At 36.9% G+C, this 25,932-nt stretch overlaps 1 protein-coding gene across 3 annotated transcripts in view; it reads left to right on the plus strand.

Annotated features, from left to right (window-relative positions):
- Window positions 1-25,932, plus strand: part of ATXN7L1 (ataxin 7 like 1) — a 115,314-nt gene that overhangs the window by 23,649 nt on the left and 65,733 nt on the right. For 2 of the 3 annotated variants that reach the window (XM_062018918.1, XM_062018912.1), the window contains exon 3: window positions 15,377-15,481. The exons of the other annotated variant lie outside the window; for it this stretch is intronic. In XM_062018918.1, the coding sequence (XP_061874902.1) occupies window positions 15,377-15,481 (105 nt within the window). The remainder of the gene's footprint in view (window positions 1-15,376; window positions 15,482-25,932) is intronic. 3 annotated transcript variants of the gene reach the window in all.

The raw sequence follows: 25,932 nt of genomic DNA on the forward strand, positions 1-25,932 counted from the left end.
CAGGGTTTGGCTCCTCCTTTGTCCACTGTCCTGTCTGTTGGATTGTGCGGTAATTAGTAACAGCCCTCCAAGGACTCGTACTGTTACAGTAAATGGGGGTAAGGTTTGTTCCTTGTAATAATGTGGAGGATATTTTTGTTTAATGGGGTTGGTGAAAAGGTCTCCTAAGTGATCTCTGTCCATGAATCTTGATGACTTTGTATTGCTTTATGATGCTGGAGTGCACCTTAAATGCATGAGACAAGGCAGTGCATTTTTGCTTCTCTGTGTCCTTTTTCTTCTGTCTAGTCAACACGCCGTCACTGCTGAGGCCAAGTGCATGCCAAAGAACTGAGAGTGTCTCTGAAAAGCTGTATCTAGCAAACCTCTTGTTCAAATGGCCCTACAATTAGGTAAATTGTGGAGTACTAGGAGGCATAGCATATTTGAAGAAAAGCTTGAGAAAACATGGATTCTAAACACATCAAAAGTCAGTCTTTAAACAATTGTGGTTTGTTGATTTTATTTTTTTTTTTAAGTCTTTTAAAGTGTTGCAGAGGTACCTCAACACTGTAATTTTGGATAAAATAAATTAACCATTGTTTTACTACACCTAAATCCTCAGATAGTATAATGGCTGGAAGGGAGATTCCTTCTAAGCAAAGCTGACAGATATCAGGCTGCAGCATAAGAAGTGTTAAGTGGTCTGCTCATGTCAAGGAGCTGTTAGGTGGATGAGATTAATCTGGGAAGCAGGGTGCTGCTAAAAGCATCACCTCTGGGACCAAGTCACATCAGCAAATGTTGTTGCTGACTTTTTGCATGTTCATGCCAAGAACCCACGACACTCACTGATGGGACTCGTCTTCAGCCGGTTGCTTTAATCTCATTGTAGTTTTCATCCTGGGATGTTCTCAGCTCTCTAGTAGAAATGGCAGAGCTCTTCATATCCTGATTTCAGTCAGTTGCCCACAGCAATGAAGCTGCAGCATACCCACTTGCAAGCAAACTGGACTCAAGGGGCTGCATTGAGAAGCAGGCACACTGCCTCAGTGGTCAGGTAACACCAACAACATTCTTACTTTTTTGGTCAGTTTAGCACATCTCAAGATCTGAATCAGCCCACTAACTCTTAATGACATCCACTGTCATCAAGAATTAAAGATGCTGCCTTGAGGTATTTTAAGTTACCTCTCAAAGTGCTAACCAAGTACAAGTAACTCATTGCTGCGGCCAAATAGTGGAAAATGAGGTAATATAAAGAAGACAGAGCTGGAAAGATCCTTGTAGTAGTCATATACTTCAGATTAAAATTAGGAATAACAGTTATCTTCATGCTTTTTAAGTGGTTCATTCTCTGAAAGCTACCTTTTTCTTCTGTCCAGCAAATAAACAATATACCTCCAAAGACAACTGAAGCTTTTCCAAGTCTCTGAGAATGTGAAAATGAGATTGTTGCACCATTTGTTTGTTAAATAGTGAGAATTAAATAGGTGCAGGTCACAGTATGACTTGTGCAGTATTCAGCGTGTCTGAAATTGAAATAGAACAATCACGTCATTGAACTAATAAACTGCTTCTTTCTTTCATTAAAAGGAAAGAGCCCCATTCATTGTTTTTATTATGTTAGTGTGTATGCCTTTGAGTGACAATATTAAACTAATGAGTGGTATTATGAGTAGGTACTGTGCAGCATAAGAAGTGCAGATTTTTTTTTTAAAGTCTTCAGAACCTAAGTATTTTAGGAGGGAAAAAGTTACTTTCTTTTAATCATTCTTTGTTTGGCAAAAGCTCCTAAATTTTCTTAAGGCTTTTTTTTGCCTAACATAGGAACAAGTTGTTTTGGGGTTTTTTTTTTCCCTTATCTAATGACTGATTCTCATGAGAGTGTCTTGGTAGCCAAGTTTTTCCCTTTGTAGGGTGAACACTTTCATTGCAGAGCTTTATTTTGAGGCTTTAAACTGTGATTGATCCTGTACCTATGACAAACTGTAACTGTTAGTAGAACCTCTGGAAAGAGGAGGGAGCAGAAAGGAAGGAAGTACCTCTGAATACAGCATGTACATATGGTTTAGAATGTTCATATGAAAGAATTGATGGTTGCTTTAGTGGCATACAGGCTTGCACTGACCCAAGACCTTTGTGATCATGTTCTTCTCTAAGTGTTGTTTGTGTCTTGGAGGTGAGAACACTCCCTGAGGTGTGCAGCAGACTCTTGACATGGACTTGGTTATTCTAGCAAAACTGTGCTTTTATCTCCTGGATACTGTACCAATACAAAGTGCTGCATTGTTAGATTAGTTTATCTATACTTAATGTGTTTAATCAGTAGGAGAATATTCCTGTCCTGTTTGTGGTGCATATGTCTAAGTGTACTATATAAATCTCAGTGTAAGAGCTGATGATGTATGTGTCCTTTTTCAGACAGTAAAAATATTTGGCTGATCATACTTGCAAAGATAATTATTCTCTTGAGAGCAGAATCCTTAAAACAGGAGAGCTATTTTCTGGAGTTGTATGTTTAGTGAAACTAAAGACTTCTCTTCCTGCCCTTCTGCAGGAAATATTGTTGCCTGTTGTAACTGTTTTGTCTAAATAGCCTTGGGGTAGAGTTCTTGTGTGTTGAAACTTAAGTTAAAAAGTTTCTCATTCATTTCTATATCCTGTTATCCATTGATCAACGTTTTATCATATATTTCTCTTTGGCATAAAGTCCTTTAACTGAAAAAAAAGCTCAGTTGAGTACTGTAAGCGGTACCTTGATCTGCACACCAACAAGAAAGAGGACAAAATCTATTTCATTTGGAAATTTATGAAAGAAAAAGATGATCTTATTGAAAGTCTATCTGAAGGTAACTTCTAGGAGAGACCAGTTACATGAGAGACAATATTCCTGGAGAGATGCTTTTATAACTGTAGGACACAAAACGTAAAAAGCAGAGAATTAGCATAGGAATTATTTATCTCCTTTTAGACAATGCATTTAGACAATACATTTTCATATCCAGCTGGATTAAGACACCTTCCATCTTCTGTGAGTTCTTAAAAGATATTCTTGCCCTTGGCTTTTGTTAAACACAGAGTAAAGTAACAAGCAGAGGACCTTTGACAATGGACTTGGGAATTGAAAAAAAGCCAGGCAATTATTGAAAAAAGTAGGACTTTATATATGTTCCTATGTGACCTGATATTGGTGAACCTACTTCTGCAGTTGAGTTGGACTAGATGATCTCTAAAGGTCCCTTCCAACCCCTACCATTCTGTGATTCTATGTGGCTGCATAGGATGTGGCCCCTTAATTTGTTCTGTCAGCTTTCGAATAACACAGATTGTTTTACTTGTAAAGCACATATATCTCATAAATATCATAACTAATTAGTTTCAAAGAGTGCTTCTGATTACTGAGGTGCAAAGTATTTAAATACTTAGTTATCATAGATCATAGAATGGTAGGATTGGAAGGGACCTTTAGAGATCATCCAGTCCAACCCGCCTGCAGAAGCAGGTCTACGTAGATCAGGTTGCAGGTTATATTTGACTCTTTCATTAGCTGTAGGTTAGGAAGAAGTGACAGACCCAGAAATGGAAATAGTCTATATAGCAGGTAGACAGCAAATGCTAGAAAGCTGTGAAAAATTCATTTTTATAGGACTACTTTAACCTTCAATAATTTACATTACTCCAAAAAGTGGGATTTCTGTAAAGACTGCTTAACAAAAGTTTTATTTTAGGATGTCAATGCGGAAGAATACTTGCTGCAATTTTATGTGCCCCTTGGATGTGAAAAGGCTGCTCTATTAAGATGTCTTTAATGAGTCTTTGCGATAGAATCCCAGTTGCCACACCCTCTTTCTAAAATGTACTGGAAGTTATGGTATTCATCACTTGTTCTATAGTCAGTGAGGTCCCAGCCAAAATGAAGGGCCCCATTGTAGCTGCAGTGTATGGACAAATAGTAAGAGAATACTGAAAGGCTGCAATCTAAACAGGCAGGACAGACAAAGGGCATATTATCTTGATTTTAGAGATGGGATACTGAGGCACAGAAAAATCTAATCAGAGTCATGCAAGAATGTTGTTCAGGAGACAGGAATTATGCCAGCTCTCCTTCAGTCCAGTTGTACTGCCATAAACCAGGGTTGCTCTTCTGCAGAAGACAATACAGCTTCGCAGGCTGGCGTGTGAGTGCCAGTTGTGTCTTGCTGTTTATGAAGGAAACACCAGTTGGAGGATTAAAGTCTCTTTCATCCCAGTCTGCACAGATGAAATAGGAGTGAAGGGTTTTTTCAGTCATGGATTTTTCTCCTGAAGACTGTTTTACTGCACGGAAAATATATTTTCTGTAGTGTGCATTGACAAAAAATGGAAGACTTGTAGTCCTTGTAGTATTTCCTTACTAGCACTGCAAATGATGGACTTCATTAAGTGTTATTAATTAATTAATTAAAAATATATCTTTTTTTTTGCTGAATATTCAGTAGTTCTTAATATGTCTGTATTCAGCAGTTCCTTAACTTCTCTGATCTTTATTGACATTTCTTTTCCTTTCAAATGTTGCTCACCTGAGATCATTGAAGCTATGGTTTTAGCAAGTGGGGAAAAATAAGGAAAAAACACTCTAGTACTCACCCTCACTCCCTGTAAAGATGATCTGTAGTATGGATATACTGTTGTGTAGTTTACAGATGGATTATTATTTTTTTGTTATTTGAAGTATTTGCTTTGAGTTGCACGATGGAAAGCTTCAAGTCTTTGCACTAATCCTGATAGAAGCTCTGCTGGTTTGAAATTAAGTAATAGCATACCTACATCATTAGTAAATACTTAATGATTATAGTGAAGGCTTAGGATTATTATGCTGCGATACAGAAGGCCAATTGACAATAATTTATGCTGTCTTCTCACCTCTTCACACATCCTCAATTGGAAGTGACATGTATGGTGAACTCAAGACTAAATAAATTTCTCTCGTCACTCTGACTGTTCTTTAGCTGTTCTAATAACCTCACAAGAGCTCATTTTGTTCTCAGAAATAGTTGGCTAGTAATTGTTGACTAAATTTGAATATTAAAAGATATGTACAAGATTTGCTTTGGAGTGGAAAGACCTGAATTTTCTGCAGAATGAAAATGTTTGCATTTTAATTTCTTTTTAAAAGTCCAAATTGGTGTTGTGTTAGGGAGGAAATATATTTTGTACATAGGACAGATTATTGAAGTGGATGTTGCTGCTGCTCTGTCCCAGTGAAGCAGTGTAGGCTGCTCTCATACGTGAGACCAACCAAGTATTTTTAACTGTCAGGTTCTTCCAGCAGGCTTGGGAAGCTAAGGTCTTCCACGTATGAAGCCAGGAGAAGGTGGTAAGAGTTGCAGCTTCCCCCTAGCTTCATGTTATGACAGTGAAATTATACTTAGTGAATATCTTATGTTACTACTAAGCTGAAGTTCAACATGCCCTTCCTCAACCTCTTTATCTTTTGTCTCAATTGCTTTGATCTGATCACAGTCCTCTGGACTAAGCTTTGCTGCAGAAACCCAGAAAGAAAGAAGAAATCAGCCTTATAGCAAAAGGAACAGAGAAGCTTTGTAACAACCCAGATGTGAAGAGAAGCAGCAGACTTCAGGGTGCAAGTGTTAGCGGTGTTCTTTCAATTAAATCTGCCTTCAGAGAGCAAGATCTGGGCAGATTGAGATCCACTGGTACTAGTCTATGAACCTGCATTAATACAGGCCCTGTAATAAACCACAATACCTTGTATATAGACAACTTCCTGAAAGTACAGTTGTTCTCTGTTACCATAAAGTTAGGTATGTTTTCTCATCTGTTAAGCAAAGCTGTCTCCTTCAAATTCTGCAGGAATTCTCAGAAATACTAAGGAAAAAAAAATAAAAGACCCCATAAATTTCAAACAGCATTTGATATCTCCAGATCTTCACCTTACTACTTCTTCAGGATCAGTATGTTAGTGCTGTTTCTATGCCTCTTTAGCGTGTTTGGCTAGGCATCAGAAAGCTGAACAACCTCCTGAGAGAAAATCAAAAGCTGCAACTTGTGTATTTCTGTGAGTTACTGTAGTTAACTCACAGATCTGACAGCTCTTCCTGTGTCAAGGTGTGCTCTGCCAGCAGAAAGTCTGTATGTGGTGCAACTCTCTAACTTGCTAAAGGTCAAACATCTAATTCAGAAGAGCCATACATCAATCTGAGCTGAAACTTAGTCCCATCATCCATGAAGGATACTACTCATGCTGACAAGTCTCATTTGAAATGAGACTTCTCTTGATACATGTTCAAGGAAGAAAGAATTGTTCTGTTATATAGTGGTTCATGGAGGCTCTCTAGTCAAGGTACATGACATTCACTTTGAATTATGAGGGAAATGAAGATGATTTCTTGCTGTTCCTCCCCTTACGCCTGCCTGTGGGAAGCTAAGAAATCACAAATCTAATGGCAGAGATTGATAATCCTCTTGCAAATTCTCTGTCCTTTGTATGCACACCTGTGTACAGCCACGCTCTCTCTTCAAGGTTTTTGATACCTATATATGTGAGCATCTAAGAGAAATCCATTGTCTCAGCAGGGTAAAAAAGTCTCTTGGACTTGTAGGCCATGCTTTCCATACTTGGGAGTCTAGAGAGGATTATGCTATATGTTCTAAAAATGTCACCGCTGTTTCAAGATATGGAGTGTATCCTGAAGTCTGGATCCTTAAAAATAATGTATCTTTTAATGTTTCCTTGCCCTCAGTAATTTAATTTTTGCTGTCATTTGGTAATACTGTTGCTGCCCTGAAGATTTCCAGACATAAACAAGATGAAATTTGTAGCTGGAGGTGATATCTTTAGTTAGAGTAACTGTAGTTGATAGGGAAAATAGAGACATTTTGGGGACATATCTCCTTAAAGCCCAAAAGCTACATCTAACTCTTTACCTATTGGTCTAATTGAAGATACTGTCTAGAATTATGTGACTCTTCTAGCTTGCTTTTAAACACATGAAAGCCTATTTTTTCTTTGCATTTTGCTCACCTTGACTTTTGAGACAAATAACTGATGTGTGGAAGATTTGGGATTTGTTTCTTTTGTTCCTGTCTTTGGGTGTTAATATGCTTATCTGGTATCTGTTTTACCACATAACAGGATTTTCTTCTAGGTATTGACTTTGTGCAATTTTATAATGGTAGACATTGTAAGCTCTAGGAATATGTGAAATGGGAGTCAGCTTAAAATCCAGGTTCATGAGGAGTATGCTACTTGAGATAATTTTCCTGAAGTGTAATCTGAATTGGGGAAATGCAAGAGCAGTTATAACTTTGTAGGCAGTAGTTTATGTTACCAGAGTTGTTACAATTGCCTCATGTTCATATATTATGATTACACTTATCTAGTTAAAACTAATTATTGTATAATTGAATGATGTTCATTTCAATTATAAGTATGGAGTTTATTGCCTGTCAGTCTGCTAAATTGTATTTGGCCTTGCCTTTCAGCCTTGTTCCACTCTCCAAGTTCTTCCATGCAGACTTGCACAAGAAGGGCCAATGCAGAGCGTGGCCAAGGCAGTGAATGGTCTGGTTTTTGCTCCGTCTGTTCTATTCCAAGGTCATATCCTGTCACTCCAGCCCTGGCCTGCAGTGGCCAAATGCAAATGTTCAATAAACTCCATTAATTTATTTTAGGATGTTTAATGGTTGTATTTGCCCTGTAGTTTAAACTGTAATCGTAAAAAAATAAAAATAAAACATTAACCTAAATTTTCTCAACAATTCAAACAGACCTCAGTGGTATATGACCCCTTCTTACTGTGCACTGGTTTCTTAGTAGTATCACCTACACCCTTTACATCAGAAATGAGGTGGCTCTTTAACTGAATGACAGGCAGGAAAGCCAGAGTGTTTGGTAACTGCGAAGGTAAAAGTTAACTTGTCTGGTTACATCGCACAGAATAATTGGGAAGTTAAATGGTAAAGTGGAAACCTGGCTTTAAAGATTACTTCAGTATGAAAGGAGATTATATGCTTCTGAATGTTTTTATACAGTACAAATTAATATATTTGGTTTTTCCTATCTTTAACTGAGAGACAAGTAGCTTTATTTTTACAAAGCTTATCTTGGAACCAAGTGCTTTCCTTTAAAATTGCAGATACTTGTGTGAGAGATTTCAGTGCGAACTAAAGAAACTATGCTGCTCCACAGTGGTTTTAACTGGCTTTGGTCCTGTTGCTCCTCCTGCTCTCCAGTTCTGGGCTCTATTTCCTTCCCCTCACTTAAACTAGCAGTAGCATTTATCAGGTTCTCCAGGGGGACAGCTCATGGAATTAAACTGTCAGAAAACCTTTTCCTGTTTTGTTTTGTCCTTCCTCTTGTTACTTTCGTCCTGGTTCAGACTTGTCTTGAGGTTTGACTTCTTGTGTAATCAGTTAATTGATGGTACAAGTACAAGGGAGGGGCAGGAGTATGAAGCTTGAAGGCAAAAAGGACCATACCAGTGCTAACTTTGATCAGTTTAAATTCTTGTGGAACTGCAGCCTGACGTACTATTGAAACAGAAAATTGCAGAACACTTACTTTGAGTGTCATACAGTGTTACAGGAAGAAGATTGTTACAGAAGAAATTTAATGCCTTTGCAAACACAAAAGAGTAGCCGAGCACTTTACTAGTAATTTGGAGTTGTATACAGAAAGGTAAAGACTCCATAAGCAGATGGGCTGTTTGCTGCCTACTCCAGGAGGTAAGGGGCCATATGTCTCCATATAAGTGAGTCTTAAGAAGTAAGTTTTTCAAGGAGGAAAAACTCATGTTAACTATACTCTTATCCTCTAGATATCTTAAGATGTGAAAAACTGAGTTTTCTTGGTGTCATAGGTCTGCAGCATACTTTCTAGACCTGTGAGGTTTGGGTTTTGTCTTCCAGATTTCTTGTGATGTGTTGATCTGGTAGTAATTCTGGCCCAGCATTGACAAATTATTTTAGACTGGGATGGCGAATAGCCTATATCCATTTCAAAAAAGTCTTCAGAGTTGTGGAAGAAAGGCTTTGACATGTTTTTTCACGCTTGTTTCTCTTTTTTTAATACGTAATATCTTGTGCAAAATAATAATGTCAGTGATGTACAATTTACATTATAATCCCTTCCAAACAGGTCATGGTTGTGAAAGGTACGCGGGTGCTGTAAATCCATTCGATTGCTAATTCCTAATTACAAACTTCTACATTTTTCTGTTGTCGTGGGCCTTTTGAACTGGAAGGCAGCAATTCCATCCTCTCTTCAGTTTCAAAGTGCCTAGATAAGGTAATGCAGTACAAAATCTTTCCAGGTCATTGAGGGTAGTAGTTCCTGCATAAACTATAATTAATAAAAAATTCCCAGCATTCTTTAGGATCGTCAGCATCCTCATGATTGCTTTAACCTGGGAGGCAACATACCATTTGAAGTTCCTGGTGTGGTTTAAAGGTGTCATCACCTTGACTCTTTGCCACACTGACTCTTGTTAAGCCTATTTGCTATTTTTACGCCTTTCTGTTTGGTTGAGGTTTTTTTTGTCTTTGTCACTGTTGTGTGGCATTTATTATTGCTGTTGTTGAAACATCCAATATTTCTGTTGTCTTCCCATTAATCACCTGCATTTTTAGCATGCAGAGTCTTCCTTGTATTAGTACTCGAAGGACATCAATCAGGACTTAGGACAGTGGTGTTTAACATTGTTAGTTCTGTCCTGAATATTTTAATTTTGCTTTTTCCTCAATTTCATGGCTACTTCAGCCATGACCTGCATTTTCCAGCATAAAGTAAATGAGCTTGAGCATTACTTTATGGTTCTGACCCTGAAGTTAGCCATGGTTTGAGCAGGGGCTTGGAGTAAATGACATCCAGTGATCTCTTTCAGCTTAAGTTATTCCGTGATTAATTGCAACTGTGACTGGCATTTTCAGGGATAAAATGCAATTTATACTAACTAATTACTGAAGGAACTTATTGGGCTTTGTGAAAAAATTAAAAAAAAAAAAAAGGAAAACTAGAGGAAAACCATACTTGGGGGGAAACAAAGCCAATGCTAAATGGAAAGAATGTGACATTTATTTCTAAGACTGACCTGTCTATGCAAGCATGTTTAACTGCTGTCTGATTAATACCCCGAAGACGTGTTTTTAGTGTTTTAGTTTCAAGTTTCAATTCACCATTCAAATTACTTAGTTTTTGAAGTAATCTCAAATGTAAAAGTAATCTAATGCACTGAAAGATTTTATGCATGCCTCCATTTTGGAGTGATGGATGGGTTTGTCACTTCTGTGGAACAAGAGGGAAATTCCAAGCACATTTCTAGACACAGTTAAGAAGACTGTATCGCCAAGGCTGGTGAAACCACATGAGATTGGTTTTGTCCGTTGCCATTTTTTGGCACTGCCTTTTTTTTTTTTTTTTTAGCTTTTCTTTGTTATTTTTAAACCAGTGTGTCTGTCTGTCTCCCCTACTTCCTCCCATTCTCTCTCTCTCCACATAAACGAGATGAATATTTTTCAAAACAGACTTTGAACAGCAAACTAACCATGAGCCAGCAATGTGCCCTCGTGGCCAAGGGCATCCTGGGATGCATCAAGAAGAGTGTGGCCAGCAGGTCAAGGGAGGTTCTGCTCCCCCTCTACTCTGCCCTGGTGAGGCCTCTTCTGGAGTCCTGTGTCCAGTTCTGGGCTCCCCAGTACTAGAGTGATAAAGAACTTACAGAGAGTCCAGTGCAGGGCCACCAAGGTGATCAGGGGACTGGAGCGTCTTCCTTATGAAGAAAGGCTGCACAATCTGGCGCTGTTCAGACTGGAGAAAAGAGACTGAGGGGACATCTTGTTAACACTTACAAGTATTTAAAATATGTTGTTTAAGAGGATGGGGCAGCATGTTTTTCTGTAGTGTCCAGTGATAGGACTAGGGGTAATGGACAAAAGCTGGAACACAAAAAGCTCTTAAACATAAGGAAAACTTATCTCCTGTGAGGGTGAGGGAGCCCTGGCACAGACTGCCCAGGGAGGGGGTGGAGTCTCCTTCCTGAAGGTTTCCAAACCTGTCTGGACAGGTTCTTGTGTGATGTGATGGAGGTGAACCTGCTTTGGCAGGGGGGTTGGACCAGGTGATCTTTAGAGGTCCCTTTCAACCCCTATCATTTTGTGTTTCTGTTATTTGTGTGTATATTTAGTGGAGCAACTTACATGTAAGAGAATGTTTAAAGTGTACATAATTAATAGCAAAAGATCATAATTAAAAATTTAACTTCCCATGCAATATTGTGAGGTCTTACTTTTTGACAGCCTTAATTCTGCAGTGGAAGAATGTTTCAGATTATTTCTAGCTTGTGTTATATTACACAATTGGATGTAAATTATTATGTAATAATAGAGAAGGAACTTCATATAAGTAATCTGGCTTTGATTGTTACTAAATATAATTCCTTTGTGTGTGTAATTGCAGAAGATAGAAAGTCATAACTGACACCTGCATGTTTGTGTTTGTGGCACAATTTCCAGAAGCAGCATTTTCTTTTGTTTCCATGGTGTTTGTATTTTTAATGCACATTTTACTAAGATGATGTCTTACAAAACTATGTCATATGGCTACAGCTGTCTTTTTATTTACAAATGTTAGTAATATGAAAACTATAAGCAGGAGTTATTTTCCAAGCAGTATAGCAAAAAATGCACAAAATAATACTTGGTTTAAGATTTTGATCTAGAAAAGTTGTATTTCCTGCAGTCCACATTCACTGTGTCTGATTTCCACCTGTCTTGCATGTTTTTCACATGATATGGGATCATCTCACATCCTGTTAGTTGACTAGCTCATTCTCAAGCAAAGGTTTTGTGAGTGTACAGCATCAACAAACATGTCTGGACGAAAGATTTCATTTGAGGGGGTGATGATTCAGTACTGCCAGGAGTAGGGTTATGTATAGCTAGCACTTCCACAGAGCATGTGGGTACTGGAAAATAAGTTATCTGCTCTTTCTTGCCATCAAGAGCCTTCTTCAAATCTACTGAAAGCATCTTGCAGTGAAATGCAGTAACTGTGATGAGGGCCATGCACTGCTTTTACTTACTGTATTTGCACATAAGGAACAAGCAGATAATAGGCTCTGATAGAGATCACCATGCCAGCCTGGGGCAAGTTATGCAGACCGTGGACGCCTTCTTTCCATTTTAGAGGGGACCCAAGTTTTGGTAGAAAATAAATGCTCGTAACAGTCATTCTTATGTTCCTCCCTGTTCTTTCTGTGCTTTGACAATTATTTCAGAACTGTTTGGTAGTCACCTACTTTATTCATCAATTACCTGCTGTCTTCTTCAGTGATCTTAACTTTTTCCATGAAAGAGTCTTTCCTGAGCTAACTTTGGAGAGTGCCTATCACCATTGCTTCCAACTAAGCAGGGCTCCCTCACCCTCACAGTGAAATAGTTTTTTCTTATATTTAAGTGGAACATTTTGTGTTCCAGCTTCATCCCATTACCCCTTGTCCTGTTAAACATGAAAACTGATTTGCCCCAATCTTGTTAACATCGATGAACTAATAGAGTTAGTTGAACTGATTTGGACTTGAATTTTCCTCTCTCACAAAATCCTGCATAGTGAGGTATTTAAGGAATCCAATCTGAAAGATGGTGATTATTTAATTTAAGGTTTTTAGCTAGTTTGATTCAATAATAATTTATTCGTGTGGTGTAATTCCTATTTCTGATTTTCAACCTGTGGTCTTGTGTCCTTGAAATTCTTGGATTGAGTGGACTTGTGACAAGTAACTAATAACTTCGTATCAAAAGACTTGCATTTCTAGACACTTGCACTTCACTGGACTATTTCTAGGCACTTGCAAAATGGAAAAATCTTCCGAAGCGCTGCCTCAGAATGTCACTTACTCTGCATCTGTCCATCATTTTGATGCTGTTTGTCACAGCAGTGGTTTTGTGCATTCTACATGTCTGTGCAGTTTCTTTGCATATCAACTTCTGCCACCTCAGTATTATAAAACCTCAAATGGTGCTATTTACCTGTTAGATGCAGTGCTGTACACCAGGATTGTGCAGCGAGCTTGCATATACAAGGATTTTTCCTTCATGACTCCATCTTATTGGTGCCTTGGGAAAATGTAGATGATTTTATGATCCCGTGAACTAACCTGATTTCTTATTCCGTATAGGTCTTTGGATAGATTTCTACAGTGTTAATATCTTATGTGTTTTTATAAGTTATTCTCTGCAGCCAGGCTTTATGAAAACTCAGATTTCATATTCCTGAGAGCTGGACATCTTTTAACTAAATGCATTTTTTCAAGCTGAAAGTTTGTGTGAAATGATACCTGTAAGAAGGACTCCTTTCTGTGGAGTTCAGGGTGCTTTTTGTGGAAATCTGTAGGTTCTGATCAAAGATACCTTTGGCTAAAACATACCAATGTAAAGTGATTTTTTTTTAAGATCATTGACTTATGTTGAAACAGGAAATAAAACAAACAAGTCAGATATAAGGCCTGTTTAGGATTTTGGGGGTTTTACCATTAATGAGGATTTGGTTTAGTCTTAACTGTACAGTTTTGGCTTCATCAGTACTAATACTAACTACACCAAGAAATTGGCATAGGAGTTCATATGTCACAAATGCTATTCTTTTATATTTGAGTGTGTTGATTGTATTCATCTGGTTGTAATGCATTTAAAGACTTGATTAGTCCAAGACTGGCATTGTGAAGAGGTCAAATGGATTTCATGGCCTAGTATGAGCAGTAACATAGAGAGGCTCTCAGTTTTCAGGGGATAAAGGAATGGTTCACATTGGATCAACCTGTGAAGTACCTGTGGGTTAGTGATGCTGGTTTGTGCCCAAAGATGCTTGAATAAGCCTGTTTGGATCTACCTTTGATACTGCCTGAATTAACATGAAAGGAGTGTCTTGTTCCTCAGTGGGGTTTTAGGGGGCTGAAGACACTGCACTGCATCATGCCAAGTACTGCCATCATAAGCAATGATGTTTCTTACACGGTAGTACACGCCAAGGCAGAATTACTTACAAAAGTAGTTCTAGGGCCAAGATGTTTGCTTTAGTTAAGAACTAATAAAATAAGGTATCTGCTTGAGAGATTTTTTTTTTTTTAAGGAAATCGCTATTTAAAAAGAAAGTTATGACTTATTGGAAAAGTAGGATTTCGTTGTTGATGTTTATCAGTAATGGCTCCTGTTGTATGTTTGTCCTCACTGAGGGTCTTCTCATTTTTCCTCATATTTAAAAGGCACCAAGTTGATATTTCAGTCTGAGTCAGAAGCTGCATTTGCAAGTCCCTTTTTGTAGACTTCAGATTCCGCTGGGTGATACTGGAATGCCATTTTATGACATCTTTAAAGATGTCGCTGCCCTGCGCTGAGAGGTGGCGTGATCCACGCAGCCAATACCCAGCACAGGGTTACTGATGCAGCAGCACCTTTGTCAACAGCCCTGGGACTGGTGACATGAGCACACCCAAGTGCATAAAAGTGATGGGAGTTTCTGCCCTCTAAGCTGAGCTGCAGTGGATGAGTACATGTGTCTTAAGTTATAGCAATGCAGAGTGAAGCAAGTTACCTCACTTGTAATGTTAGAGCTCTGAGGCCTTCAGTAGTAATTTCAGACCATTTTACTCTGTGTTTGTAATGGCTTAAGAATGCGTGTATTTCATTATGTGCTTCAGCAGAGAAGGGCAAGTGCCTGTCATTGTCTGACTGTAACCGTCTTTTGATTTCATTAAATTCCTCATGTCATCACTGAGAAATACGTCATTAATCAACTTTGTTTCTTCCCAGAGTTTTTGTTGGGGAAACATAGCAGGGCATTTGAACCAGGAGGGACATTTGCACAAAATCAGAATTTTCACGTCATGACAACTGGTTCGTAATAGGAATGACATTCCCGACCATATTTTAAACTGTAGGATCCTTGACCTTTGTTACTGTAACTAACTTTAAGTAGGAGACTTTGTCTAGTAGTCAAGCCTGGAATATTGTAACATGGAGCATAACCCATGCATGGTGTTTTCTAAAAGGATCTTTAGGCAAAGATTTTAAACGACATATTTTCTGTTCCAACAGTTGACCAGTAAGAAACACTTCTTCCACTTCTTGGCAGTGACTGTTAAGACAAAGGTGTTGCTGCCTGTGTTCTGACTCAGACTGAGGGATGAGACTACAGCATCAGTATAGGAGCTTAAAAGCCAGAAGAAGAAAAAAATCTCTTTAACATCATAAGAAGCTTATGGAGCACTATATAAATTTGCCTTGTATAAATTAATATAACACTAGTGGCCCTACAGTATATTCTTTCTTTTTTTTTTTTCTTAATACATATTTAAAGCATAATTTCTAATTCTTGTATATATTTTTAACTTTCCCACAGATATGCACTTATTTGGCCATTATCCAGCTCATGATGATTTCTATCTTGTAGTGTGCAATATCTGCAATCAGGTAGTCAAGCCACAGGTTTTCCAGTCACACTGCGGTAAGTGAATGTTTTCTTTCCTGAATTACAGTGCCAAAGTGGCGTGTGGTTCTCATAAGAATCATTGCATACGATCATGACAGAGGCATTGCAGCTACACTTTTATCTTGTGTTCTTTCCACAGAAAATACCAGCGATGCCTTCAAAAAAAGCATATTTCCTTTAAAGGAAGTTATATTAGCTGCCCTGGAATCTGGGCTTTTCACGTTAAACTTGTTATACCAAATTAACCTATTACAACAAATAAATCCTGTTAGTTAGACACTAGTTAGGTTAAAACTATTATGATATAACGTTGAATTGTCTTTTATTGAAGCTGCAAATCTAGAGCTGTGATACTGATCTATATTAACTAGAAGGTGGATGTTATGGATTGTTTTCTGTTGGGATTTATGCATAGGTGTATATAGGGTATATTTTTCTATTTGTCGTAGGGTTTAATTTTTTACATATTTGGCATGTTGAGTAATATTTCTTAAGATTGTCTTGAAAAAATTTCATTTGAGAAAGTGCAGAAATGTGCAGATACTTATTTCTCAGTATCACAACAGCAAGATGACAATTTTAATAATGATTATTTGTAAGTAGAACTACTTTGGTTAGAAAATTTTGTTATTGCCTAACAAACTGCTTTCAAATATTCCTGAAAAACTACATCCCAAATCTGGTTTATGCATTTTTTATCCAGTGGCTTATTTGTTATTTGTCCAGTGGTTTGTTTCTTTGGTGGTTTTGTGTTCAGATTTGGGTTTGGTTTGTTTGTTTTTTTTAAAGATTGCAAAATGTGACTAGAATGGCTAGCTTTGCATGAGGTTTAATCAAATTAACTTGAAGGTGATTGCATAATAATGAAAGGCAGATAGTACTGATGAAGGAATCAATTAAAATAGATTAAAGAGTGGGGAAAAAAGGACCCAGCAAGATTTTCTTTGCCTACATAAAACAAATAAACTTCAAAAATACTGTGCCCCTTTTCAGTCTTCTTGACATCAAAGCAGCTCAGTAAGGGGAAAATGTAAGTGGGATGAACAGAAAATATAAAAGTTTATTTACTTTTAAAGAGATGTTACAAAAATATTACCTTGAGTTTGTACAGATGAACTGCCAACAGCAGTCCACTGCATTCATGATGAAAAGCAATTCTACAGCTCACCACTACTTTTGGCCTAGATTGAAATAGTTGTGAAGAAAATGGTGATTAGTGGAATATAGTGTTTATATCCAGTGAATAAGAAAAGATCTGAAATATTAGTGCAGTGGGAGAAGGGCTTATTAATTGAATGTGGGAGCAGGTGTTAATTAAGTGTTTTAACAAGCTGTCCTATTTTTTCCATTTTTTTTTCTTGCCCATAGTCATTGGTGGTTTTTTTTCCTGCCCAGCTTCAGGTATCCTATGATTCTTTCAGTGTCAGAAAAACTTCTCTGCAGATGGTCATAGGTACAGTGCGCACCTGTAAGCACTGAGCTGTGCATTAATGAAAGATCCACTACAGAACAGAAGAAGTTGCGTACCACCTTGCTGTAGCAATCTGAAGTTGTTTCCTGGATGTCACCTTCTGGTTTAGGGAGCAGTATGAAAGTTAGCCCTGTTTTTATGTAGGAGGCATATAGAATGATGTTTCTTCAAGATGAAAGTAAGCCTTGTTAGAAGGAACTCTTGGAGTACTTTGGAAGTAACCATCAGTGTTATATTGCCTGTAAACTGCAAAAGTCCTGTGAGTTATTGCCCTTATGTCTTTTTTCTCCATTACTACATTATTTATACAATTCTTTTTACTTTATTATAGCAATCCTGTTACACTGAAGAATTGAGTGTTAAACTGTGAGTTGCTTAAGAGCCCCAGGTCAATAAAGGCTAGACTGTATTAAAAGAAATGGGTAATACCAAAAAATAATTGAGCAAAGATATTACCTCTTGAAGCTTGTACTTAATCTACTATGACTTGTTTTGGGAAAGATGTACTGGAATATTGCTGAAAGGCCTGTGGGAGAGCTTTAAATGTATAGATAAAATACTTGACTTTGAAGAAAAAACAATAAAAGTGATGTACTAAAAAAAATGAAATAAGTTCTTGAAGAGAGACATTTTTTGGACATTTAGAAAAATATTGTAAAATAAAAGTTATTTTCAAAAAACTAATCTGTTAAAAGTACTACTTATTGTATAAATGACATGCAGCTACTAACTTAAATTTTCTTAAGAAATTAATAAGATCTAAGGAACAGCTATGCATGGATTTTACTAATTTATCTGTAGTTGCATTGTCTGGAGAGAAAATGATAAAAATCTTGCATTGGAAAACATATCAGCAATGAGCTACTGATGAATAGTCTCATTGGGTATGTTATGATATCAGTAGTACATTGGGAACAGTCTGGTGAAGGCTTCATGTGAGATATGGTTTCTGGCTGCACCGGGCTCTTCTGTGAAGCAGGAATATTCAGTTTTCAGTTTATTTAGAGTTTTATCACCTGTTGGGCACAACCAATTTGGTGGATCACGTTTTCTTTGTTTACTTAGGCCATGCAACAATATACCTGTAAATTCAATGAGGCTGAACACACTTGTCAGTAGACTTCAAAATATTTTAGACTATCATATTTACTATAAAATGCATTATTTTACACAAAAAGAATTATCTATTTAAAGTGGTAACAAAGACAACAGAATGAGAAGGCTTTAAAAGCCACTACTGGATTTTTGGCTCTTGAGGGCTGCACCATGGGGAGTATTTATTGCAGTACCAAGGACTTTGCAAGTAGACAAGGACTTGTAGAGATCTATCCCAGAATCTCCCACAAAGTGTGGTTTGTTACTAATATCCCTGAGAAAATCCAGTCCATACTCTCTCAGTAAGGATTTAGGTCTGTGCCAGACACATGCTTTATGTTTCTAGATTTCCCTGCATTGTAACTTGAAGGATCTTCTCTTTGTAGCAGTACTGGAGTGCTTAGTATAGCAAGTGTTTTTGTAACACTTCTCTTGAGCTCTTGCTGGCATTTGCCTTTCTCCAGAGCTTTTAAGAAGACCCAATGTTTCATTTGTCCCTAATAATTTAAACCATGTGTCAGCCATCCTTGATAGCTCTGGGAAGCTGTGAAAACTATAGAGGCAGATGTTGTTTTTTAACTTTTAAAGGCTTGATTCCTGGAAGATCAAGCATAAGGAGAGAAAAATCTGGTTATGGTTCAGGTTTTTTTAATGGTAAGCAATGCATGATATAACATTAGACCAGAAGAAATCAGGAAGATAAAAGAAATCTGGCTAATTAGAAGACTATCTTGCTGGACTAGAGGGTCTGTAATAAGCACAGTGTAAAGCTCAGTGTTGCAGAGTCTTAAGTTGAAATCATTCTAAATTATTTTTAAGAGCAATTTCATGGCATTGTATCCATGGGATAAGCATTTATATTCATTTGTAAGGGTAATACCATTCCTGTACATATGGCACAAGCCCAATTGAAAGAGACTTTCTGTTACAGGGTGCTGGATAAGCCATGTAAATCAAATAATTTCTTTAAGTCATTCAGTATTATTGTGTATACCATAGTGTTATCAACAATAGGGGTGAAATAGTGTTGTTTGCTTCTGAAGCCAGTTCTTTTGAGTAACCTGTTGCAGTGGTACAATACCTTAAATATTTATTTTCATGCGTGAACCTGTATTTATTTCTCCGTAAAGTAGTTTGAAATGAGGAATCAGGCTACTTAGCAGTTGTAACATTTCTTAGTGTACTTGGCATGCGGTGAATTTTAGTTTTGACACTAAGAATGTAGTGATTTAGTTTCTCTGAAGTACTATAATGTTCTTTCTGTTTGGAGATTTTTCTCCAATAGCTCTGTTTTCTAGGAGATTTTTAGGGTGGCAGCATATGCAGAGAGCTCTGTCCATATGACTTCCATTAACTCCCATTCTGTGACAGGCTGTCTGTTACTTGTTAACATGAGATCCATACCATTTGTCAAGAGACCTTTCCATTTTTCTCTGGCCTTAGAGAGAGTAAAACTAATGTTCCTATACTGGATTGTTCTTTCCTAGAATAGAGAGCATCAGGTACCATTCTGTTGTTTGGGTTTTTGGGTTTATTTTTGAATGTTCCATCTAATAGTAGACGCGTTAACTTTGGTCTTTTGCTCCTGAAAGGAAAATTTCTCACAAAAGGTAGCTCTGATGCTGTTGAATAACAAGCAGTGTACATATAGAGAGCTTCTCAAAACATCAGGACTTTTGCTTTTAATATGAGGAAATAAATTAATGATGGGGAAACACTAAAAGTAAAGTTGGGAGGAAAGAAGTGAATTAACCAAGATAAATAGTGCATCTTAGTTAAACTGTAACTGCAGTATAACCAGCAAAGAAAGTTTCCAAACATACTCTGGAACAGTTTCCAAAACTGTGAAGGGTGTCTTAATGAACTAAATAGTTAAGATCCCCATTTGATGAAGCCGTAACATACAGAGGAGAACAATTTTGCTTTGTGAAGGAGAAATAACCATGAATATCTCTTCTCTTGCTAATTTCTTTATTGGAGACTCCTTGCTATCTAACAGGCTTCTAATTAAGTTCTTAAAAAGAAAAAAAAAAAACCCCTACCCTTGATTTTCATTGCTTGAGGGTTAGAAACCCTTGGGTTGACATTCTCGTGGCCTTGTGAAGGTTGGAAAAGGATATTTCCTTTTTATCCTCCTGTTTGGCTATATAAGCACCATTTAAAAGAAAAACAAACTAGAAAGTAATGGAGCACTGAAGTATATAAATAAAAAATTTTCCTTCCATGTCATAATTATTTTCCTAAGAGAGGTTATGTATTTTGAATTACTCAGACTAGCTATTTTACGTTGTACTAGTTGTGTGTTACAATTTAATGAACCATGATTAAAGACAAGAAGACTGAGCTTACAGTATGAATACGAATGGTTTGCTTTCTTAACATTAGTTGGGACATTATTAGCTGGCATTGCTTTTGCATAAGGTTCTGGATGTGGGTATCACCGTCGCATTTGATGGATTATTCTCAGGTCTTACATTATTTTCAGTTATTCAGCGCCTTGTTTTTTATTAAATACAGCTGTTTGGGGTTTTGTAATTGTTAATATCTTATCCATTACATTTGACCTTTTATCAGGGAGAGTGCTCATGTGCCCTTCAAGGACAATGACATTTTGAGTGATTCTCCTTCTGTTGCTGCAATTTTCCTTTTCTCACAACCTTGTCACAACTTGTTATATGATACCGTTATTGATTCAGAAACTTTCTGGTTGTCACGTGATTAGGTTTCACTGCATAAAAGAATTTAAATAATGAAAATTACTCTCAGCCCTCCTGTTTTTTGTTAAATATGGAAACAGTAGTAGTTAGACTGACATGAAACCTAGTTTTCTTTTTCTTTTGCTGGAAGTGGGGGAAGAATGACTTGGAATATTTAGTTTGTACCTTATTTGTATGTTTTTACTTGTGCAATTGTCTGGGTTACACTGTAACTTTCATTTCTATTACTTTAATTTGAAAACCCTTTGTAGCATACAGAACAATTCTCTTCAGCTTTACAGTCCACCTATCAAAAATCTTGTTCTTAAAACCAAAGTACAGCCAGTGGCATAAACCTGTGTCTTCTGTCTGTGATGAAATTCTAAGCTGTATTTCCCACAATGTTACATGCAGGTTATGTGGATCTGTCTTGTCCATGTCATTGCAAGTTCTCTTCTCACTCTGAAAGTGCAGTCACAAGCCATCTTTTGTGCCATTCCCATAGAACTTGGATCACTGCATAGACATGGTAGAGTGAATATTACCCATGAAAAGGCAAAATTAAAACAATGCTTCTTTGGATTAATTTTCCGTACATATTTCAGAGTGTTGGCAATTCTTGTGACACTGAATAAATACAGAAATGCAAAATCAGTCTTTATTTACTTCTCGGAGAGACCAGCTCTATATCCTGACTGCTGAGAGACTCTGACCAGATTCAGAAAAACAGTTAGATAGGACAAAATCACTTGACGTTTTAATACTTGATTTCAATTAAGTAATAAATAAAAATCCTTCTTAGCCGCTCATATGCATGGTCATCTTGGTCACTTCAGTATCAGCTGCTCTGCTCATCCAGGACTGCAAACAGCTTGGTGTTTTTATTTCCTATGTGCCTTGCAGAGAGCTCGGTGAAAGATACATTGTTCAGGAACCAAGACATTTGAATTTAGCAGTATTACCACCTTAGAGCTGTTCTCTCATCTTCCACCTCCTAGGAGTGGAAAATGTCCTACCCACCAGGCACACTGTAACACCTAGGCTAAAAGAAGAGTAGTACACGCTTTTTGCATTGCAGATGTATCAGACAAAGTGAACCTGAATGCAGAGAGTAACACCCAGATCCAAAATGTGCAGCATCACACAGAACAACAGCAAACATAAGGTGTCTTTGCCTTGCAGGTTGCTGAAATCTGCTTGAGACTGGAAGGAGTTTGTTGTGTTTTCTTTTAGTCTAGCCTGTGAATTAGAAGTGGAGCTGTGTTCAGACCTGCTGACCTGCTTGCTTAGAAACAAGTAACACGATATTTGATAGGATTGTCTTTTCTTATGTTTTCTACTATCATCTCACTGTTTAAACTGCTTTCTTCTTTGTTGTTGCTAATTCATCGTGGGTGACAGAGCCTAAAACAGAAAAGTTCAGATGTAGAAATAGATACGATATAGACAGAGATACAAGGTTAATGACTAGTTTAAGTAGGAAGCTGACAACTTGCCATAAATAACTTCCGCACTTCAAAATTGGCCCTGATTTGATGTGTTAGTAATTGAAAATTTCTTGGTTCCAAAGAAAGTAGGAACGTTTTAGTAGCATTGAAACTCAAAGAATTGTACATTGAGAAGCAATGGGTATTCAACAGAATAAAACATTCAGCAGTGAACAGAGTGCTATACATGTATGCAGTTGCTTTTAAGCGTAGTAACCACCCCACTCATTACCTATTTCTAGACGTGTGTATGGAATTGGAAAGTCTGGAAGTAAAGCATTGTTTAATTGTGTTTTCCCTGTTTTTTTTTTTCTGTTAAGTTGTATTTGCAATGCCTTGATTGTGCTGTAATTTTACAGTGCTGATCTTAAGTTAATTGACATAGGAAGCAGACTGAAAGAGTCATAATGACACACTGCTTTTCAGTGCACTGAAAGTATATTGTTCTAATTTACGCATAATTCCAATCCTTATAAATTAGTGTATCTCTTTTGTATGGTGTATTCATTGATAGCACTTGATGAGTGAACCTTTTGTGGGGTTTTTTTTAATTTTATATAAATTGTGATGCAGTACATACTTGAGCTGGGAGTTGTCATGGCATTAATGGGAGATACGTATCACTTGTAATTTCTTTCAGTCAAGATTTTAATAGACATGTAGTTTTAAATAGTAACCAATAAGGATTTCTTTTAAGGAGTGTCCATTAATAGAGCTCAGCTGTTGAAGGTTGACTGTAGCATTAGGCTTAAGTTTAATCTCCTACATACTATAATTTACAGGGCTGTGTTTAGTACATCGTTCCTCCAGCTGCTTCACTGGTGGGAGGGGTGGGGATTGTGATAGTGGGGGAGAAGGGAAAGGTATAGTGGAAACTTTCCATCATAACTTATAAAAATGTGGCCAAATTAAAAACTGAGTATTTGGCTTGAAGTTTTCTATAGTGTGGTCTGGGTAAGGTAAATGTCTTCCATCTTAGAAAAGTTCTGCTTTTATTACAAAATATCTTAATGATCCTATTCCTGGATAAAGTCCAAAGCAGAATTAAAAGGTTTTTTTAATCACCATTTGGAAGTGTCTTGGTGACCAAAAGATAAGCAATAATAAATTGGGGTTTTTATATCAAATTGTGATGCACTCTAAAAAAAGCTTTTTTGAAGTGGAATCAGAATTTGCCAAAGGCCCAAATAAGTCACTGTGTCTCCACAGTATTCAAAAGTAGAGAAGTATTAAGAGCAAATCTCTCTGTTACCTCTTTGTTTATCCTGCATACGTTCAGATAAAGATGTGGTGGAGCTTTTAAGGGTAGGATGTGGGGTTTTTTGGTAGTACAGTGTTTCACTCTGCTCATGTTACAGAAGGTCGTTAACTTTTGGATTAGCCTCTGACAAATATTGTAAGTTCCATTTCAAGTCTGTAAAAATCTTTCTACATATAGCTCTGCCCATTGACCATGACTTTCTGCAGTTTTCTAAACATTATGGGTTTGGTTAATTTTCTGACTTGCAATTTCTGCCGTGTTATTGTTTACCAATTTCTTGCAAAGAATATTAAGAATTTAGGAACATCTTAGTCCCCTTGTGTTAAAATTTTTACTGTAAGCTGTCTCAAGAAGTTCATTCTTGTCTATTGACTACCTAGCAGCAATTTTTGCATAATATCTTCTCTAGCAGCTTAATATCTTCCATGCCATGAGTTGTGGTTGCTGTGGTTGTCTGTATGTGAGGTGGAAGGTGGGGCTATAGGTGCAATTCATCTTGTGTGTTCAGGGCTTCCTTCAGAGCTGGAGAACCAGGCCTGGGAGGAGGTTGAATGACCCCAGAATATAGCTCTGGACCTCACAGCTGCCAGGATTCAACTTCTTTGTTATATGCAATGGTGAGTGGAAAGAAAACTGGAATGTCAGTTTGTTACTTTCCAGAACTAGAGCTTGTGATAGTTTGAAATGCTACCTTCCAACAATGTTTCCTTTGTCTTTTCTAACACCTTCAGGCCACTTGGGGTGCAGTGGGAAAGACAAAAGTCACTTAACAAGAGGGAAGATAATAGGATAGTCACATGTGCTTTTTTACAGAGGTGCAATGGAGAGCAACTGAAATAAATACCAAGCTGTAGTTCAAGAGCTGTATGGGGTTTTTTTCAGGTTGGAAGTAGTCACATTAAATGCTTTTCATGAAGAAATATTTTTAAAATTTGGTGTCTAAGAAAACACTAATTTTTTAATAGCTGTGATAAACTACATCGTAGAAGGGTTGCAAATTTACTGTCAATACTTTTCCCACAATTTTCTGTCATAATAGTTATCCTAGGTTTTTAAAATTTAAATATTTCTTCTTTGTTTTTAACGTGATTTTTTTTTTTCCTCTAGAATCAAATCATGTTTGTCACTGCTCCACATTTAAAATCTAGTGTGTTTAGTTTATTTCATTGTAATAGTAGTATACAACCTCTTGATTACCTGACTGGTGCCAAATCTATTAAAAATATTTTATTTGCATGCATAAAATACTCTACTTAAAATTCTCATCTTTTTATATACAGCTCAAGCTCCATGTGTTTTCCATTTCACAGCCCTGTGTTGATTCATATAATTATCTTAACAGCTTATTGCTATTCTATTTAACTGATGATTTTAATGTAATAATTGTCATATTAAACTCTAAAATATTGAATTAGACCTTGTTCTAAAATACATTTTATTATTATAGATAGGTTAGACACACTGCAGGCTTCTAGTTTCAAAATATTATTTTTTTATATTCATCTAGATAGTTTTATGAAATTAAATTCTACAAGATATAATGAAAAAATGTTTAAAATGTGTGAGGCAAATGATGATGAGCAACTCGTTTGCCTCAGTATGTGTATATTTTTATGCAATTTCAAAACAATTGATTTATCTTCCTGCACCAAAACCTACCTGTTGCTAGGATGCCCAAGTAAAATTTAGGAAACTTGCCTTATAAGCTATTTATATTTGTGAGACTAGTTGATTGTGTCAACCAGGAATATTTTCCTTGACTAGCATTGTGCAAAATAACAGATTATTTTTTACCCCCTTTTTAAACAGTCTTCTTGTTTCTATGAAATAATCTTTTATCATGGCTAGCATTTGCTCTGCAACTAGTGAAGTATAATACTGAACTTACATAAAATATAAAGCACTACATGTGAGAAATATGTTTAAGGCAAGCATTAATGTGTCATTATTTGATATGCTTGCCTTCAGTTTGTTTGCTGTGTTGTATAAGATATTTTTTATATATCATTAACAATTGTGTGACTAGATACAGGTTTTTTTTTTTTTTAGTTTTAAGTTCTAAATTGGCGATTGAAAAAATGTTTCCTTTTTTTGTTTGTTAGAAGAAAGAATGTCAGGGAGGACTCTCATTTTTGGTGCTGCTTTTACCTCAAAATATTGAAGCAGGAATACATCTATGCAAGCTGAAACATGGAGCAGTAATTGGTCAGCAATGTTGAAAAGGTCTACATCGATCATAGGTGTTTCATAGTGTGTTTGATGGTGATCAGATTGCATGAACTGGATGCAGTGCATCCTCCTGTGTATTTTAAGCATTCTCAAATGCAGCTAGTGTCATGCATATGCAAATGAGTCTGAAGACAAATGCTTAAGTAATATTGTTTTTTCACTGAATAATGCTAGATGTGTTTAGTGGGAGCGCTGAAGTAAGCTGTAAAACTTTTCAGTGTTTGTGC

Source organism: Colius striatus, chromosome 1 (assembly GCF_028858725.1).
Source record: "Colius striatus isolate bColStr4 chromosome 1, bColStr4.1.hap1, whole genome shotgun sequence".
Taxonomy (NCBI): domain Eukaryota; kingdom Metazoa; phylum Chordata; class Aves; order Coliiformes; family Coliidae; genus Colius; species Colius striatus.